Source organism: Ictidomys tridecemlineatus, chromosome X (assembly GCF_052094955.1).
Source record: "Ictidomys tridecemlineatus isolate mIctTri1 chromosome X, mIctTri1.hap1, whole genome shotgun sequence".
Taxonomy (NCBI): Eukaryota; Metazoa; Chordata; class Mammalia; order Rodentia; family Sciuridae; genus Ictidomys; species Ictidomys tridecemlineatus.
Window position 1 is genome coordinate 89,924,509 of NC_135493.1, and position 19,619 is coordinate 89,944,127.

At 32.3% G+C, this 19,619-nt stretch overlaps 1 protein-coding gene across 16 annotated transcripts in view; it reads right to left on the reverse strand.

The window, feature by feature from the left end:
* The window catches only part of Kdm6a (lysine demethylase 6A), a 215,632-nt gene that overhangs the window by 50,134 nt on the left and 145,879 nt on the right, over positions 1-19,619 (reverse strand). For all 16 annotated transcript variants that reach the window (XM_078034930.1, XM_078034931.1, XM_005323988.5 and 13 more), the window contains 4 exons: positions 18,030-18,084; positions 13,784-13,818; positions 4,889-4,982; positions 1,707-1,833 (listed from right to left, as the gene is read on the reverse strand). In XM_078034930.1, the coding sequence (XP_077891056.1) occupies positions 1,707-1,833; positions 4,889-4,982; positions 13,784-13,818; positions 18,030-18,084 (311 nt within the window). The remainder of the gene's footprint in view (positions 1-1,706; positions 1,834-4,888; positions 4,983-13,783; positions 13,819-18,029; positions 18,085-19,619) is intronic.

Consider the following 19,619-nt stretch of genomic DNA (forward strand, 5'->3'; position numbering starts at 1 on the left):
AACTTCTCTGGAATATTGCTCACTGAAGCTGAAAATTACAGGATTACTAAGAATAATTTTAGATATAGCTCATTATATATTAATTTTATAAATCTAGAATTTGAATTTAAAAACTTTTACTAAGATGATATTCACACTATTGTTTTGTATTAAACTACTAATCTTAGGACAAAAGGAAAACACTTTCTAACATGTATTCCTTTTAATCTATATTAAAAGAAATTTTCATATATAAACTTTGAAATTATAGGAAATCTAGAAACCCCCACTTCCTAGTATCAGATCTTCTTAACAGTCATCACTACATGAAACCTCACATTTTGCTACACTAAGAGTGGTAATGGTATTAGTGTACAAATGGAATTTAGTTTGTTTGTTTATTCCATTATTGAATAATCATTCTGGTTAGGCAAAAAGAAAGATGACAAGATCCAGTTTTTGCTTTCACAGAAGAGAAACATGGTTTAGACACTCGAGCTTTATTTAGGAGCAACTCAAATTAGACTATTTTATAAGCATGAACAGGAATGAGAAAAATCTGCCCTAAATAAGTAGCCTTCAGTCAACACTTATTGTACATTAATGAGCAATCGAATATTTTAAATATTTGACTATTTATTACTTAACATAATAATTAATATTTAATATATTTACTATTTCCTTCTTTAAAGAAACAGCATCATTGTTCCTCACAAACAATACTTGCTATTCAAAGGAAAACAGAGAATGGAACAATAATTAAAATGAAAACAAAATAGGATATTTTTGATACCTAGCAGGACACCTAATCTAAAATTCCTCCACTGTAGCATTATTGACATTTGGAGCCAGGTAATTCTTTATTGTAGAGACCTATCCTATATATTGGACAATGTTTAGCAGCATGCCTACCTCTACCCATTACGTGCCAGCAACACTCCCCAATAGTCCCCAATTGAGAACCACTCTTATTAACAGGTTAAAATAAATTGAAGCCTCAAAAGGTTTAACTGCATCATCCACAACACCATAAACTGTAGCTAAGACAGTACTTGAATCTAAGTCTTCTGGCCAATACACATACATAAAGTATATGTGAGATAATTCCTAAGCATAATTTAGACATTCAATGTTTGAAAACCATGACAAAAGCTTCCAGAATCAGAAAATGGTTTTCCCTACATGTCACTTTTCTGCTTTTCAACATATCTAATAATAATGTACCCACTTTTTCCACCATAATATATCAAGCAGTTGTGACTTGAGATTTACTATTAATCAAATTATGTCCATTCATTTCTTAGATATACATTATTAATCAAAACTACATATAACAAGGCTCTTCTGGCTACCAGCAGTCATTAGGCTACTTTATGTCTTCTTCATTAAGGGTATGTAAAGACATAAAGAAAAAATACTAGAAATCAGAAGAAAAGGCATTTAAACACTTTACTGAAAAAATTAATATCTGGCAATAAGACATTTTAAAAACTGGCAATAATTCAGGTCAAAAGAAAATCCAATATCGAAATAAGAAATGTCCTGTTTCTTATTTTATGCTATAAGGAAACCATCATATTTAAAAGCTTTCTTTTAACTTCCATTATAATACTTCTGATAATGTATTTAAAAGAGAAAACACGTTATTCAGGATATAAGTATAAACTAACATTTTAGACTGTAATTGAAATGGACAAAAGCAAAGTCATATATCTAAAAAGTCTCACCTTCCAAGGAAATACCAGGACTGGCCAGAATTTGGATCTGCTTCCAAGGACTTTTGGAGATACTGAATAGCATAGCTTTCCTTGGTGGCTTTATCTCCCAGGAGATCCACAGTGTGATGCATCCAACCTATAGTAAATGATTTAAAATATTTACATACATTACCTGGATATTTCATTTTAAAGATTACTAAGCAGAAAACAAATAAAAATACTCTTTTTGATCAACTCATTAATTCAGTTTGGAGTATATGCTACCACATTTTAGAATTGGCTATTCTGTTTCCCACAGTAAATAATTATCAAAGCCACATCGAGCTTTCATTCAAGAAAAATTAAAATAATATTTAACGTTTAGGTTATAAAGCATACATACTCTAATGATGTATTCACTTTTACATGATAAGTTTCAAGTACAATTATGATTTGAAATCTACTATCAATCAAATGTCCAATGTAAGGTATATAACATTAAGCAAAGTTAAAATAACAAGGTTCTACTGGCTTTCAGTAGTCTTTTCTATTAAAAAAAAAAAAAAGTCCAAGTAATGAAACAAAGAATATAAAAATGTTGTCTTTTTTTTAAGACAGAGAGAGAGAGAATTTTTTAATATTTATTTTTTAGTTTTCAGTGGACACAAAATCTTTATTTTTTAATTTTTATTTTTATGTGGTGCTGAGGATTGAACCCAGCACCCCGCACATGCCAGGCGAGCACGCTACCGCTTGAGCCACATTCCCAGCCCAAGTCTTATTTTTACTATTCCATGTAAAAATCAATGTATATTTTAAGAATCTCCAAGACACTGTATTAACCCTAATGTTTACTTCCAAGTTACAATACAAGGCTATATAGTCATAGTTCAGATTAAATTGTATACACACAACTCTACCTCACTGGCAATTGATAATTTTAAAAACCCAGAGCTATAAGAAAAGTGTATTCTAATGTACAAATACCATACTGTTTGTTTGATGAATAATCTGGCTGAATTTATCAGTGGATCATTCAAATGCATAAAATTAGCTCTGTTCACTAAATATAGTCCATAGTATATATAATAATTGAGGACCCTTTGTTCCTGACATTTATTCTAATTGCTATGCACCAAAAGATATTTTAAGGGGATTTTGTTACTGTATTTTATACAACTCTAAGTCAAGTATACATTAAGTCATCTGTTCTTCCCATCTCTCTCCCACTATAGCAGTAAGAACAGTATTTAGAGAAATGGGCTTTAAAGGAGCTGTTTCAACAGCAGTGACAATCAAAACTGGAAGGATTGATGCAGGTTAAATTTGAGCCAATTAGGGGCAAGTATTTTTCTATTCAAAACAATGACAAGTTTACTTTTATACTCTTGAAATTCAATAAGACATTGCCAAAGAGATCAGATGATCTGTAAGTCAGATACAGTTGAAACCAAGATTATTTCAACTTATTTCTTAAATTTAAAAAGTAAATGCATTTTTGCTAACATTTTTAAAGGCATCACATTTGGTTCTTTTTACTTAAGAATCAAAATAATTTTTTACTGTATTAATAAACGTGCTTTAATTTAAAGATATAAATTTAGCTGGGCATGGTAGCACATGCCTGTAATCCCAGTGAAAGGGAAACTAAGGCAGGAGGACCACAGGCTTTAGGCCAGCTTCAGCAACTTAGCAAGACCCTGTCTCAAAATAAAAATGGCTGAGTATACAGTTGAGTGGTAGAGCACCCCTGGGTTCAAGTCTCAGTATTAAAATATAATACAAAATAAAAATAAAAATTCACATTACTCAAACACTATAAGATGACTCATTAAGAATAAATATTTTCAGCTGGGCATGGTGGTACACATCTGTAATTACAGTAACTCAGGAGGCTAAGATAGGAGGATCCCAAATTGAAGTAAAGCTTCACAACTTAGCAAGCCCCTATCTCGAAATAAAAAATAAAAGGGTTGGGGATGTAGATCAGTGGCAAAGTGCTCCTGGGTTCAGTCCCCAGAACAATAAATCAATTAATTGCATCCTCCACAACTCTTAAGAAGTACAGACAACTGAAGTAAAATTCTAATGGATAAAATTAAAAATTAAAAACAAAGATTTTATATGAAGGTAATGTGTTTATTTTGTATAGCTAATTATATATTAATAAATCTAAAATACTTCAAAATTATATAAAACATAGTTACATGATGAAAACTTCTGTGTACAATCTTGGTTTAAAATTAATGATTTGCCCTAACCAAAACCAAATATACAAAACTGAAAAGAAACAAGATTCAATAATTAGGTAACAGCATTATTGTTAAACAGCTCCTTTATTATCCTCTTGGTGACAGTGACACCTGACATCCAAATGGCTACATACCCTCAAGTTCAATATCAGAATAGAATTGCATGCATATAGGAAATATAGTGTTAGATGTGCTACAAATTTAGAAAAAAAAAGTTTTAGTTATAATTAAACTATGAAAACAAGCTCACCAACCACTTGGTGATTCTAGGCAAATCACTTAACCAAGTGCTAAATCTACATCTGGCATGGATCATGGGTTAAATACTAGGGAGTAATTCTGAGGGCTTAAAAGGGCCATTTGTGCTAAAGAATTATACTGCGATACACTATACAATGGACAGTGCTTGGCAGAGGGAAGAAATACACTGGGTTCAACCAGGCAAGGTGGTACAATGCCCACAATCCCAGCGACTCAAGAGGTTGAGGCAGGAGGATAACAAGTTTGAGGCCAGACTAGGCCACTTAGTGAGAACCTGTCTCAAAATAAAAGATAAAAAAGGCTGGGGAATGTGGCTCAGTGGTAAAGTACCCCTGGGTTGAATCCCAAGTATAAAATTAAAAAAAAAAAAAAAAGAAAGGGAGGGAGGGAGGGAGGGAGGGAGGGAGGGAAGGAAGGAAGGAAGGAAGGAAGGAAGGAAGGAAGGAAGGAAGGAAGGAAGGAAGGAAGGAAGGAAGGAAGGAAGGAAGGAAGGAAGGAAGGAAGGAAGGAAGGAAGGAAAGGGAGGAAGAAAGGAAGGAAAGGGAGGAATGGAGATGGATCTTGGGTTCAAATGAAGTTTATCAAGTCTGAGTAAAAGAAGGAATAAATAGAATAGAATAAATGAGCCACATATCTGCCATCCTAACATGTTAAAAACATAAAAAGAAACACTTATACTAAACACATACTATTACATACCTAACTGTTGTAACACGGTTGCTTTTACTTGTGCAGAAAGGTTTTCTGTCTGTAAAAGTTGTTCATAAGCTTCCTTTGCAGAATGATACTTCCTCTAAAGGGTAGAAAGAGATTCAGAGAAAAATAAACATAATCTTTAAAGAACTATTACATATATTAAGGATTAGACAATACTGATGTTTTCATTTATTTTTAAAAATCAACTGAAAGAAAAAGTGTTGATTCCATTACTGAGGTTTCTTCAACCTCAGATGGCTTTGAATAGAATAGACCATGCTCCAGAGTATCTAACACCAGTAAAAGTAATATTCACTATACCAAAGTACTAAAATATGACTTTTTAAAAATCTGCTAACTTCCAATAGCTAAAATCACCTCAATCTATTTAATTACATCAATTATCTCAATAATAATGAAGATAAAGTCTACCTAGAAACATTAAGTTTCCAAGCAACTCAGTAAATACTAGAGCACATGACAAAAACTAACAAAATCTAATACAAATGTAGATAAAAATATAAAATAGTATCTAAAAACATTTGTTATATGACTTCAGATACATCAAAAAGCCCTTATAGTCTTAACTATATTTGTAATATTTAAGGTTCCACAAGAAGTCTAAATGCAACCATTTATCCTCAGTTCTCTCCTCAAAAGTATTAATATGGCAGAAAGCCATTAGAGTTGTAATGATAGTGCTTAAAGACAACTCCTCCAAAACAAAAGGATAAAGCCAACAAAAGAAAACCCTTTAAATATTACCTTTAAAAATATGTGATTAAACAATGGACTGAAGTAGCTTTTTTATTCATATTACTACTACCATATGATCACCAGAGCAAACAAATCTCCCCCCTCTCCTCCGCCGCCCAAAAAACAGGTAAAAAATGTAAAACTATGGGAACTCAGGCAAGTCACCTACACTACGAATAGACATCAATTAAAAAATAATAAAAAAGAGGTATCTCTCCATCTTTCAATTTAAAGGTTTGTTCTAAGGATCAAGTAAGATTAATAAACAGCTTTGGCAGTTTAAGGACAAATATCTATGTGTGGGAAGATTTTAGAGAATTGACCATTGAGATTATCATAGTTATTAAGTAAACTTTTATTCATCAGCTAAACTAGTTGTACCCAAATGTTAATCTGGTCTAAAAGTTAGACAGTTATTGAAGGATAAGGACAGAATTATTCAGTTCCTACAATCAAAAAATATTTGGTCAATGTCTAACACATGACAGAAATGGCTATGGCTAGGATGACAGTAGTAAATAATATAGACAGGAAAACAAGTGTGATGTATAATATTAGTATGGTACTTCACAGAGGAAGAACAGGTACACGTTTAGAGTATTAGGAGGCTGGACAGAAAATGCAGAAACTACTTTGGAAATATATTCCTAAACCATTTAAAGACAACTGAATGTATCCTAAGACAATGGAGAATCACTGAATGATTTCAACTAACATGACCACATTTTTATCTGAGCAAGACATCTTTGTAGAACTACCTCAACAGCTATTAACACATATTCCAAACACTAGTGACAAAAACAATGACATTCTTGGAAAAATGATTACATCATATTGAGGAACATGAAGCTGGATCATATTACATTAAAAAATTACAACTGCATTAAAAACCTAAATATAAAAGGTAAAAAGTACAAAGCTAAGATAAGAAAATGTGGAAGAATATTTCCTTGGGATGGGAATTTACCGAATATGGCCAAAAAAGCACAAATCTTAAGGAAGAATAAAGATGCATCTCAACATTTCATGAAAACAGGCAATGAACATAAAACTCCACACATTTATATAATTTTATAACATTTTATATTATACATATTATATATTTTATAATAATATAATAAAGGTGAAAGACATGTAAAGTGCAATATCTCTAGAAATTAGAAATCCAAGTTTAAATGATATACCACCTTCTACCCTCGAGATCAGCAAATTTAAGAAAGTTGGGTAATTCCAAGTATTATGGAAATGTGAGTAAAGGAAAACATGTCCTGTTGAAAGGGAATTTACTTATGAAATCAGGTATACAAATATACAACAATCTAGCGATCTCACTCTCATGATATACATAGCAAAGAAAAATTTCAACAGTAATATTCTAAAAGGTACTGTTTATACTTAGGAAAACTGGGGGCTACCTAAGTCTATGTCACTAGGCAAGTAAAGATTTAAAATATACTGGATGTTTCCAGTAGAACATTAAACAGCAATTATAAATAATGTCTAAAAAAACAACATAAATTTATGGTTTACAATGTTGGGGAGAAGTTTTGCCTCTAGTAGTGCTAGAGTAACATTTTACAGACAGCTTAAAATTCTGGATGAAATGTAAAAGTCAATAATCAGAAAGTACCAGAGGGGAGATAAACATCAGGCTGAACCAAAGGAAAAGTTAACATGTAAAGAAAAAAAATGTCACCGGATGAGTAATCCCCTTTTTGAGAGATTTTCACCTGCAGGAAGGCCCCAGTTTATATTTGGCTGGCTAGAACTCAAACAGAAATCAACAGCTACCACAAGAGCTAGATGTAAAAGGAAAAATCCCAGAAAGGAGACACAGTGAGGAAATATCATATTTTGCACATAAACTGTGCCCAAATCTGTGATTGATTGCTCAACTATGTGTGAACAGAACAAATGTCAAATTGTCTAAAATAACTGAATTGAGCCAGGTATGGTAGCACACATCTGTAATCCCAGTGACTTAGGAGGCTGAGGCAGGAGGGTCACAAGTTTGAGAACAGCTTCAGGAACTTAGGCCCTAAGCAACTTAATGAGACCTTGTCTCAAAATAAAACATAAAAAGAGCTAGAAATGTGGCTCAGTGGTACAGTGTCCCTAGGTTGAATCCCTAGTATGCCCCCCCCCAAAAAAGGGGAAAAGAACAAAATTGAGCCAAGTAAACTAGTTAATGAAACAAAAATATCAATCTTCAGAAAAATACAACAGAGGTATTAGGTGTGGTGGCACACACCCACAATTCCAGCTACCAGGGAGGCTAAGACAGGAAGATAGCACGTTCAGGCCAGTCTGTGCAACTTAGTATAACCCTGTCTAAAAATAAAATTAGGATGTGTAAGTGATGTGGCTCAATATAACCCTGTGTTCAATCACAACACCACCACCACCACCACCACCATCACCACCAAAAATCTCCAAACAAATAAAAACCAGTCACCCTCTACAATGCCATATGTAAGTAAGATAAAATGTCATCATATATGAAATTACAAGACTTATGAAGAATCAAGAAAATTTTACCCATATTCAAAAGAAAAGGAAATGAATGAAAACCAACTGTGAAATGACTTAGATATTGAAACTGGGAGATAAAGTAGCTATTTTAACAATGTTTACAGACAAAAATACATAATCATAATGAATAAAGGAATGGGTAAGAAATCATACCACAGAAAGTAAGTTGTAAAACTGAAAAATACTCATCTGAATTTTTTTTTAATGGGGGGTGAACAGTAAATTGGAATGTTAAAAAAAAAATCAGTGAATTCAAAAACATCAATTGAAAGCATCCAGTTTAAAGGCAGAAGGGGACCCACAGACAGTAAAGAAAAAGAAAAGGGTATCTGAAATGTTTAAGACAATAACAGTCTACCACACATGTAATTGTAGTACAAGAAGAATAGAAAAACAATAAAGCAGAAAAAAAAATCGATAGCACAATGGCTGAGAATGCTCAAAAACTGATGAAAGACATCAAATTCCAAGTCCAAGTAACTAAAAATAACCGTAAGTAGTATAATCATAAAGGAAACGCCAACCTCAGGGGACACCATAGTCAAATTCTTCCAAACTAAATGCAAACAGAAAAGCCTTGAATGCAACCTGAAGAAAATAAGACAAAGACATACCAATGACAGCTGTTTCCAATCATGTCAATAATCAAATTAATTATAAGCAGACACAGTCCAAACAAAAGAGATACATAGGATAGATTTGCACAATGAAGAGCCAAAAATACAGTATTTACAAGATTCACTTTACATATAAACCTAAGTAGGTTAAAAAAAAAAGGATGGAAAAAATACACAAACAGTATGCATTAGAAAGCTGAAGCAAATAGATTAATATCAGATTAATACAGGCTTCAAGATAAAGTATTAGCAGGTATGTATACTCGCATAGGTACTTAATTTGTTAAAGAACTAATCAATCATCAGGATGATATGGTAACAGAGCTTCAAAATATATGAAAAGAGGACTGACAGAATTAACACTGATAAAACACTACTATCTATAGAATTTCACCAATTGTCTCACAAATGTTCTATTTCTGGTCCAGGATCCAATCCAAGATCCCACAATGTGTTCAGTTAGAATATCTTTTTACTTTCTTCCAATCTGAGACAGATCCTTAGGTCTTTGACTTTTATTATTCTGAGACTCACAAAAAATACCGGCTAGTTATTTTGAAAAATGTTACTAAGTCATGAATAAGTATCTTATAGGGACTTACAGGGAGATATTATCATTAATCATTACATTAATTAATGAGAATTCTACAGTAAGACCTTTCATTCATTTGTTCAATTATTAATTTACATCAGTATGGACTAACATATTCTGTACCTTATGCTCCATTACTATATTTATTCATTTCTATACTTGTGTCACTTTGGTGAATAGGAACCCTGACCCTTGCAGATGGTTCCTGTGTTGTTCTGACATATCCCCATGGTTCTTTACTTTTTGCACACTTCCTTACTTTCAGTTACCATTAAGATACTCCAAGGCTTAACCTGTAGTTCCCCTTCATAGGCCCTAGAATCACCCACACCTCCATAAGATCCCTGGGTCCTATTCTTAAAGAATGTTATCTAGAAATGAAGGTCTAAGTGCCTAGTACGTTCACTGTTGCTGAGTAGAGTAACTGTTTCTAGGCCCTGCCAGCAAATAGGGTTAGGAAATATATTTACGTAAGCACACATACATATACACAATACATTCTCCTACCTTTATGTCTATCCACCTACTATGTCCATAACCATATATTTATACTGATATCTTCAATTCAAACCCAACAACACAGAATTCAGTTCAGCCTTTCTTCTTTATCAGTAAGTTCTCTTGGACAGTGATAAACCTGGTTGTCATTATTCACAATACACTTAATTTATAATCTATACCCCTGTGAGAAACTAACTACAGTGCAGGATTGGTTTCTAGTTCTTTTTGTTTCTAGTTTTACACTATAGAGTTAAGACACTTCTTCAAAGTTACTTAATTTTTTTTAATACCCTCCAGTATAGTTATTCTATTCATTCATAATACAGTTAGATTCATTTGTTACTGTTTGTGTTCTATTTTAGGTTGGCTGACATAATGGTTCATCATATCAGTTAATTTGGGGGTATATAAAACATTACCAGGTTGTAGGAATCAGAACTATCCAAAAAGTATATGCTCAGAGAAGTTCTACTTCTTCCACATCCCTATTACCCTATCTACAACTACCACCTATAAGGTAGCCAATCTCCTTTGTTTCTGGTTTATTCTATTTCTTTTGAAATAGGCACATGTATACTTTGTTTTGCACATGTATATTTTCTTTCACACAGATATATTCTTAGTGCATTCTGCAATTTTTCCATTTAACAGAATATCCTGGAAAATCACTCCATGTCCCTTCACACAAATCTTCCTCATTCTTTTCCGTAGCTTCATAGGGTTCCATTACAAGAATGTACTATAGTTCACATAAACATTTTCCTCTGTGTGGACATTTAGGTTATTTCCAATATTTCTGCAATGGCAAACAATGGTGCAATTGTTATTTTTTTTTTTTCTTTTTGGAGGTATACTTCCAAGATAGATTCATAGTCTGGTCAAAAGCACATACTGTTTTGCTAGGTTACTACCAAATGCTCCCCTATAAAGACTGTACCAGTTTGCATTCCCATGATGCCTGAGAGGGCATGTTTTCTAACAGTCCCTTTTAATTATCAACAACTGGATAGGTGAGATACTGTACTAGTGTTGCTTTAGTTTGCATCTCTCTAACAGTGTGTGAAAAAACTTTTCCACATGTTTAAGGGCTATTTTTACCTTGGTTTTCTGAATTGTCTATTCAACACCACCACCACCCCAACCCCAGTCCCATTTTTCTATCAGGATTTCATTTTCCTTCAACATTTTAAGAGTTTCTTACATAGTAAGGATATTAGCCCTTTGTCGGTGGTACATGTTACAATTTGGTCCCAGTTTCTTAGATATTCTTTGAACTTCTGGGCTTTTTGCTAGCCATATAGGAATTATTTTTATTTTGTTCAGAATGACTATTATTTTTACTGCCTCTGAATTAGAGCCATAATTAGAAAATATTTCCTATACCATATTTGATGAGGATTTCAAGATGTTTTCCTCTACTATTTGTGCAGTATCTTTTCTTTTTTTAAAATCTATCTAGTAATCCTAGAAGCATTTACTAATAAATCCATCTTAGTCCCATCATATGCTTAATTTCTATATGCACCTTGGTCTATTCCTAGGCTTTCTAGGATATACTCCACTAATCTATTTATCAATTCATATGACATGTCATATTTTAACTACTTTTTTTTTTAAATGGTGCTGGAAATTGAACCCAGGAATTCACACATGCTAAATAAGACCTCTACCACCAAGTTACATTCCCAACCTAAACACATTTTAATTATATAGGTGTAATGTCACAAAGCTACTACACTTATAACACCTATTTATTAGCAGAACCCAGTACTAATGTGTGTGTGTGTGTGTGCGCACACACACACACACACAAACTTTCATCAGCCCCAACTAATTATATCACTGGTTCCTCTCCAATCAGGACTCAATCCAAAGAGTTTCTATCAGAGAGGGCTTCTTTAATCATAATAGATAGAGGTAACCCATCATTTTTATATTTTATTTATGATCTTACTGTTTAGTACTATGAAGGTAATGTGGAGGTAGGGCCCTCAGGGAGTCATAAAATGATACTGAATTTCTTCTTCATTTATTAGTGAGAAGACAACTTCTTATAAACACCCATTAACTATTTTGTACCTGGCAGCAGCTGCTAACCACACTTGACTACTTAAATTTTAAAAATCCATATACATAAACAAGGTCTGTTGGTAATAAACTGGTTTAAGTATAAAAGCTACAATTTTATAGGTAAGTAGACAGGCCATTTTGCTTTTCTTTAACTGTTCACCTGAAAAATGGAAATCCTTGTTATAATCACTGGAGTAGAGATTTCAATCCTTTCGTATGCTTATAGTGTCATCTTCTTGTCTCCCAATAATCACATACTCTGCTTGTTACAAATTTTGCTCTTTGGATTTTATTTAATCTGAATGATTAAAAATTTATCAAATGAAAGAGTCAATGGGGGACAAGGACCTGTCCCCATATTACCTTAACAGGATTAAACAATAAGACCATCAGACAAATTTTCATAAGAAACAAAGTCTGAAGAAAATGGAATACAAATCTGAAAGTGGTCAAATAAACAGAATTCCAATTCCAGCAAAAACATTCATTAAAAATGAAGGTGAGGGGCTGCAGTTGTAGCTCAGTGGTAGAGCACTTGCCTAGCATGTATGAGGCACTGGATTTGATTCTCAGCACCACATAAAAACAAATTAATTAAATAAAGGTACAAAAAATACAATAACATTAAAAAAGAAGGAGGTGGTGAGAAAATGTATGGTTAGCTAGAAACAGATCATATCAAGAATTAGAAAAGCTGGGGTGGCAGGGATGTTTAGAAATCAACCTGAGCATCCATCAACTTTGATTCTGTTGGTATGTGGGTTTAAGGTGGTATTGCTAGTACAAGGAATTCTGATGTTAATTATTTTTGAGATGGGGTCCCACTATGTGGCCTAGCCTGATCTATAACTCTTGGGCTGAAGTGATCCTCCTGCCTCTGCCTTCCAAGTAGCGGGGGCTATATGTAGGGATACCAACAAACTTGGCTCTTTGAGGTTAATTGTGTTGACTTTAGATTGGCTTGTAAAATCCCCAAATGATTCTGCTTCAAAGCTGGGTTTGGGAAACAGCAGCATTTTAACTCAAAGTATTTGATTATATCCCACAATTGTATAAAAAATGGGTATAGTAGGATCCTCTATTTCTTAGGTATGAGCTGCATGGCATATATATACTTGCCTTATTGTTACACTTGGGGCAAAGCATCAAAATAGAAATAATGTACATATATAATGATCAGCACATTTTTTCTTCGAAAGCAGTTGCAAAATTTGTCTCATACAAATTATTATTATCTAACCTTTGTTCTCATAAAAATTTATAACCGATTTTCTATTGTATTGCCTTAAGTAAATGTGTTACACCATTTATTATACAACTAAGCAATAAGTGAAATACACAGAAGCAAAATGTTCTAAAATTAAACTGAAAAAGTTTTAAAAGTAAAACAACCACGTAAGTAATGGTAATGACAAAAAGTTGACTCCAATATGCCTTCCAAACACTGACACACAGAAGAACTATTTCAAATTTTAAGAAAAAGTGAAAAAAAAACTATTTAAAAACAATGCATTAAAACAAGCATCTACAACATTTGGAAAGAAAATGAGGCACTTTGCATTACAAATAACAGAAATCTTGAATACAGCCATTTGAGCTTACAAATTAAGTTTAGAGACAAGCCATATTAAATCAAACTTCTGGGTATACACTGTGTAATAACTGTTTAACTAAGCAACATTGGTACTTTCAATAAATATAAAACTTATATAAGAGGTAATGACCAGAAATCCATTAAAATTATCTGTATATAATTAATTTCATTAAAACCTATATAAGTGATCATTTTTGTTTGGTTCTATTTTAAATTAGGTAAGTTAAAACACTTACCTGGGTTTCATATAAATGGGCAATGTGAAACTGAACTGCAAAAGATGATGGAAAATAAAAAATAAAATCAGTAACAACACAACAAAGTTTGGGGTAAATTAAGTAAGAATATCATAAAATGTAAAACATAAACACAGCCTATGTTGTATAGGTTTAAATAATAGGGGAATATAACTGTTATTTGCTTTTAATAAAAAATACACAAACTTACTAAAGAACAAACACAATAAGAAACTACATTTATTCATTTTTTGTCATTCATTATCAAGTAAAATTTCTTTCAATTATTAAATTAGCATTAATATCTATAGTACATGAGCACACAAGCATACGTCTTATAAAATTCAAAGTGTGAACATTAAGCAAATAAGAGAAAACCTTTATAAACTATACATTTCAAAACATGGTATTCAAAATCTAAGTTATATAAGAAAATATAGTAAAATCAATATTTCATAAAAATATATTAAAGCCAAACAAAGCCACTAGATATTTTTTTCTATGTACCATATTCTAGAAATATGATATTTACAATATCATAAGTCAGGATGACAATGGCAGTAACACACACAGGAATTGAGCTTTTCATTTTCTTTTTTAACTCTTCAGAATTAGATGGACTTCATCATTTAGAGAGAGAAGGAAGACCGCGCGCGCGTCGTGGTGGTAGTCCCAGCAGCTCAGGAGGCTGAGGCAGGAAGGTCACAACTTCAAAGCCTGCCTCAGCAACGTAGCGAGACCCCGTCTCTAAATAAAATATCTTTCAAAAGGCTGGGGATGTGGCTCAGTGGTTAATCACTCCTGGGTTCAATCCCCAGTACCGAAAGGGGGGGGGGGGCATTTTGAAGTCAAATAGTAAACAGTTTAAAGATTAGTAAGTAATGTTGAAAATAAAGTAAAAACTGAATATCTCAGCTTTTATTTCCAACTCTTCCTGATACTATACTACCACAGTATAATTACTCAACAAAAGTAAAAATGAGCCAGAAACTCAAACTTTCTAATGGTACTTCGATTCTATGATTTTCATTCTTGAATAACAAAATCTCTTTTAAGTACTACATCTCTCTGTAAAGTTAACTAGCACACATTAATTGGATATGAAGCAAAATTTAAAAATCATCTTTAGAAGATGAAAAATAGGTTTTGTGAAATTCAAAAATAATAACAGAAGTTATAGTATTTATCTCTCATTTACCTTCATGGTTTGAGGGCTTCTTCCTCACTCACTACTTCAATGTAGTTCTCAGTCAAATCTCACCTCATTACATCATTGGAGGGAGACAGTTACAGGTTAAGAGAACATGAAAGAGATGGAAAAATCTATGCCTGTTTCCCCCAATATTCTTATTCCTCTAATAATGGTGGTAAGGGGGGAATAAAAAAAGATCAGCAGCTAGCCATCTTCTTACTACATTCTCTAGGCTTTGTTCCAAGCCTTCTGAATAAGACTTCATTATCTCATGAGTTTCTAAATTCAATGTCATCCTTTGTAGCATGAAAACCTTCATACATTTAAATTCTTAGAAGTTCTCTTCAAAGTGGAGTATAACTGTATAATTACAAAAAAAAAAAATCTCTACTTGGCAAGTCTCAAATGAAATGAAAATTTTAGCAAATATTGTCATAAAAAGTTCTGAAATTGAATTTAATTCAGAAATTAATATTTTCTAGAATAAAATTAATACTAGAAAAAAACAACTTTATTCCAAGAGGCAATTATATAATAAAAGTCTCACATCACTGATTCTACTTTTTATGATTCTATTTTTCATGCCATAAACTGTAATTGACAACTCTTACAAAGCTCTAAAAGTATTCACTTATTTTTAAAATTATAAAATGAGTCATCATTAAATAGCTCCAGCAGATATAGTTTTAAAAGTTCACTTTACTTTTTATAATTCATGTATTGTTTTTGCAGTGCTAGGGATGTAACACAGTGTCTTGGGTAAGCTGGGAAAGCACTCCACCACTGAACCACACCTCCAGTCCTATGATTTATACTTCTGATCTTTCTAGTATCACTAAGTAGTCTTGACATATTTCAAATAAAATGAAGGTCTATAGTATATGTAAATTGGTGATGACATGAAATAATTTTTAAAAAATAAGCCTTACAAAAACAAAAAAGAACCTGGTATCTAAAACAGTAATATTGGCTCAAAATAGGTACTCTGAAATTGTTGGTACTCTGCAAGACATTTGCTTTTATCATGGTTATCAAGTAAGCATACAGAATACCCACATCAACTGTATTATAATGGCCTAAAAGTCTAAAGCATGTGCCCTTCCATTAGAGTGAATAACCATTCAAGTATATGAAAAGTCCAGAGAAATTCTTCAGTCATGAACAAAATGAATGTTGGTCAGCCTACCTCCTGTTTTCCCTTTTTAATAATCAAGTGAAAGAGAGGCACAGTAGACCTGAAGATGTTCTTCCACATGAAAGTTGCCTGCCCTATGGCATTCATTCTACTTATGTCAGAGTTTTCCTCTCAAGAGTAATGATCCACAACTGAAATTTAACCTTGACAGAGATTATACCAAGGATTTACCAAAATATTTAATTTGACATTTGTGAGATGTCCCTCAAAGTTACTCAAACTAACAAGCAGTGACCAAGTTAGTGTTAAGGTATTAAAATGAATTAAATATATACTAGTTGCTTTTTTACTCCCATAAACTAATTTTTACAAAATTTTTAAGGAACTGTATTTCAGAAGGTTTATATAACCTGGACATATAATTAAAGAAAAAGTATTAATCAGCACTTTATAAATTGCTGTATCAATGAGTTAGAAATTATCTTTCAAATCTAACCTTATCTTAGAAACTATAAAACCCTGCATTTGTTACCTTTCTGCCACTAATTCTGCAAATACACTGATCAGTACCAAATCTTGAGTTTCATTTAAAGAAAACAGAATTCTTTTTTTCCACATCAGGAAATTGTCTTTAGTAGAAATATGAGATAATTGGTCTGATATAGGCAAGGATTTAGCCTATACTATGATTTGTTGTCACAGTTTTTCCTTTGTAGTGCTGAGGATCCAAACCAGAGCCTTGTATATGCTGGGCAAGAGCTCTACCACTGAATTACATCCCCAGGCCTCCCTGCCATGTCTTAATCCAAAACTTCACAGCTTTTGCACTGATTCCAACAATTTTCTTATGCATTTCTAAACACTGAGACTACTTTTCTTTTTTGAGACTACTTTTCACTAACTCATGTCTCTAATGTTGCATAGGCAAGAGATGAGAGTCACAGAAGAGCTGGCTGTATCCTTAAGGTCAGTCATTTGCTTCCTCTGCTACTTCAGACAGAGAAGCAACAATGGTTTCCCACCTGTTATTACTTTTCACTGGGCCCTTATTTTGTTCTTATCCCTGATTTGTCAAAAAAGAAAAAGAAAAAAGAGGGAGGGAGGGTAACCAAGAATATTATAGCAAATACTGACTTTCTAAATTCTAGAATCCTTTGACATAAAATTTTCATTAAGAATTAGTTTTTCTTACTCTAAAATTTTTATTTTTCAAGTAAGAAAAGTTGTTTACAAATTCAGCTTGAATCCAATGAAAAATCTTTAAATCATTTATTGTATTCTTTAAAGTCACTAAATAAGCAAATACACCGAAACATACTTACTGGTAAACTAATAATAACAACAACAACCACCCAATCTGCTTTTGGAAATATACAGAAGTAGAAAACAACTGAAGAAAGCCACTGTGTCAGAGCATACTTCACAAACACATTCTTCCTAAATTAACTGAAAAACGTTACCTTTGTAAATGATATGTAAAACTATAACAAAAGTCAAAGTATGCCTTAATAATTACCATTAATTTTGATATCACAAAGCAGAATCAGTGAACTACCACAATAAGAATCTTCATATATTCATTTTTCCTAAATGGCTGAAAAACTCTACTTTACATCTCAATAATTCATCTACAATATAATTAATACACACACAAATCAATCTTGTTCATTAGTACAGATAATTTTAATACAACAACTTATTTCACTGGCCTATTTTAGACACAGGCTGTTCACAATATCTGGTCTCATATGTTCCATTTGTATAAGTGGCCATAGCAACCAATACAGTTACATTTAATAATTCTAGAATTCAAAGAATTGCACAGAATTTACCACTAACATTATTACTACAATTGATTGTTATTATTTGAGATGAAGTGATGGGAATACATGGAGAAAACTATAGTACTTAATACTTACTTTCTGCATTGGACAAAGTGCAGGGATTACAGTCAACCAAAGCTAACTGAAAATGCTGCAAGAGGAGAGTAAGAAAATTAATGTACTAAATTTAGAGTCACATAAAAAAGTATCTCAAGATATTTTTCAGGTATGTAAGATATAATATTAAAACTATGTTATGCAAATAAAATGTTCTGGCAACCAACTAGAATTATTTTAAAAATTTATTGCTGAATACTGACAGGTTGTTAGGTTATTTTCTTGAGATAGTCAAGAATGGAGAATTTAAAGAATTAATTTTATTAAGTTATCTTATATGTATTTTTATTTATATGAAAAAAACTTCAGATTTTTAAGTCTTTACATAAACAGGAAGTATTACAACACAGTTTAAATAGAATAACCATTTGAAACTGCAAGTAGAAGTACAATGGCATTAGTATCAGAACACTACTTTTTAATCTCCAATAACAAAAAGCACTACAAAAATTGTGATAGAGGATAAAACTATCTGCCTTCAATGGTTCTTCATAATTACTATACTTGAGCACCTTTTCAATAGCTTCTGTTCAAGTTAATCTAATGAAATATCATGTCTGTGTAAAATTTAATTCCTCAGACAATATTAAGCTACTAATATATGAAGTATCCATTTATAATATCAGAAGCCTATCCAGAAAATACATGTTAACATCAATGTATATAACACAGACTTGTTTTACAACACAAATTTTTAAGAATGTAAATTATTATGAATACTTGGTGACTTCTGATATAAATTGATATAAATTGGTGACTTCGTTTATAAATTAAGATAAGCAATAAGCACAAGAGTTGACATAAAAATATTAAGTTAAAACACAAAGTGAGTAACTCTCTTTGAACACTTCTAAAACACTGAATGTATATGCCGCTGAGCCTCCACAAATTTTCAGCATTAAAAGTAATAAACAGCCAGCCAAAGTACAAACCATATTTAAAACACGTACACAATAAGCTCATTTCTATCCATAATCCAAACACTTAAAAGTTGTAATTTTTTATAACTTCTGAACAAATCAGTGATATTCATGATAACAGCTTCTAGCTGTAAACCCCCACAGAACTTCTTTTTATTAAGAGAAATAATTATCACCAAGTTTTAAGTTCTATATTTCAATGCGGAATTAACAACATTGCATTTGGTGAACTAGAACTTTCAATTAATAAGAATAAACTAATGTCAGCTACCCAATGCTACAAAGAAAGAGAAATTAGTAGCATTTGGTATGAACACAGTAGTTCTCATGTATTCATTCACAAATGTCTGTTATGTGCATGCACAGTTAGCCTACACTTGTGTTTGTAACATCTTCTGAATGGAATCAACTACTAACAAAAATGACTATAACCCTTAAAAATTAAAGACTTAATCTATTTTACAAATATTTTTAAGAGCTTATAATGCCATAAGGACAATGCAGACACTAAGGACACAATGATAAACAAAAGTGAAAAATTTTCCCACAACTGACTGAATAATAACAATAGTCCCAACATAAGAACACTTTGAGAACTGCTAGTATTTTCTCTTAGTGTACTAAGCAGATTGTGTGTCTTCAAACATCC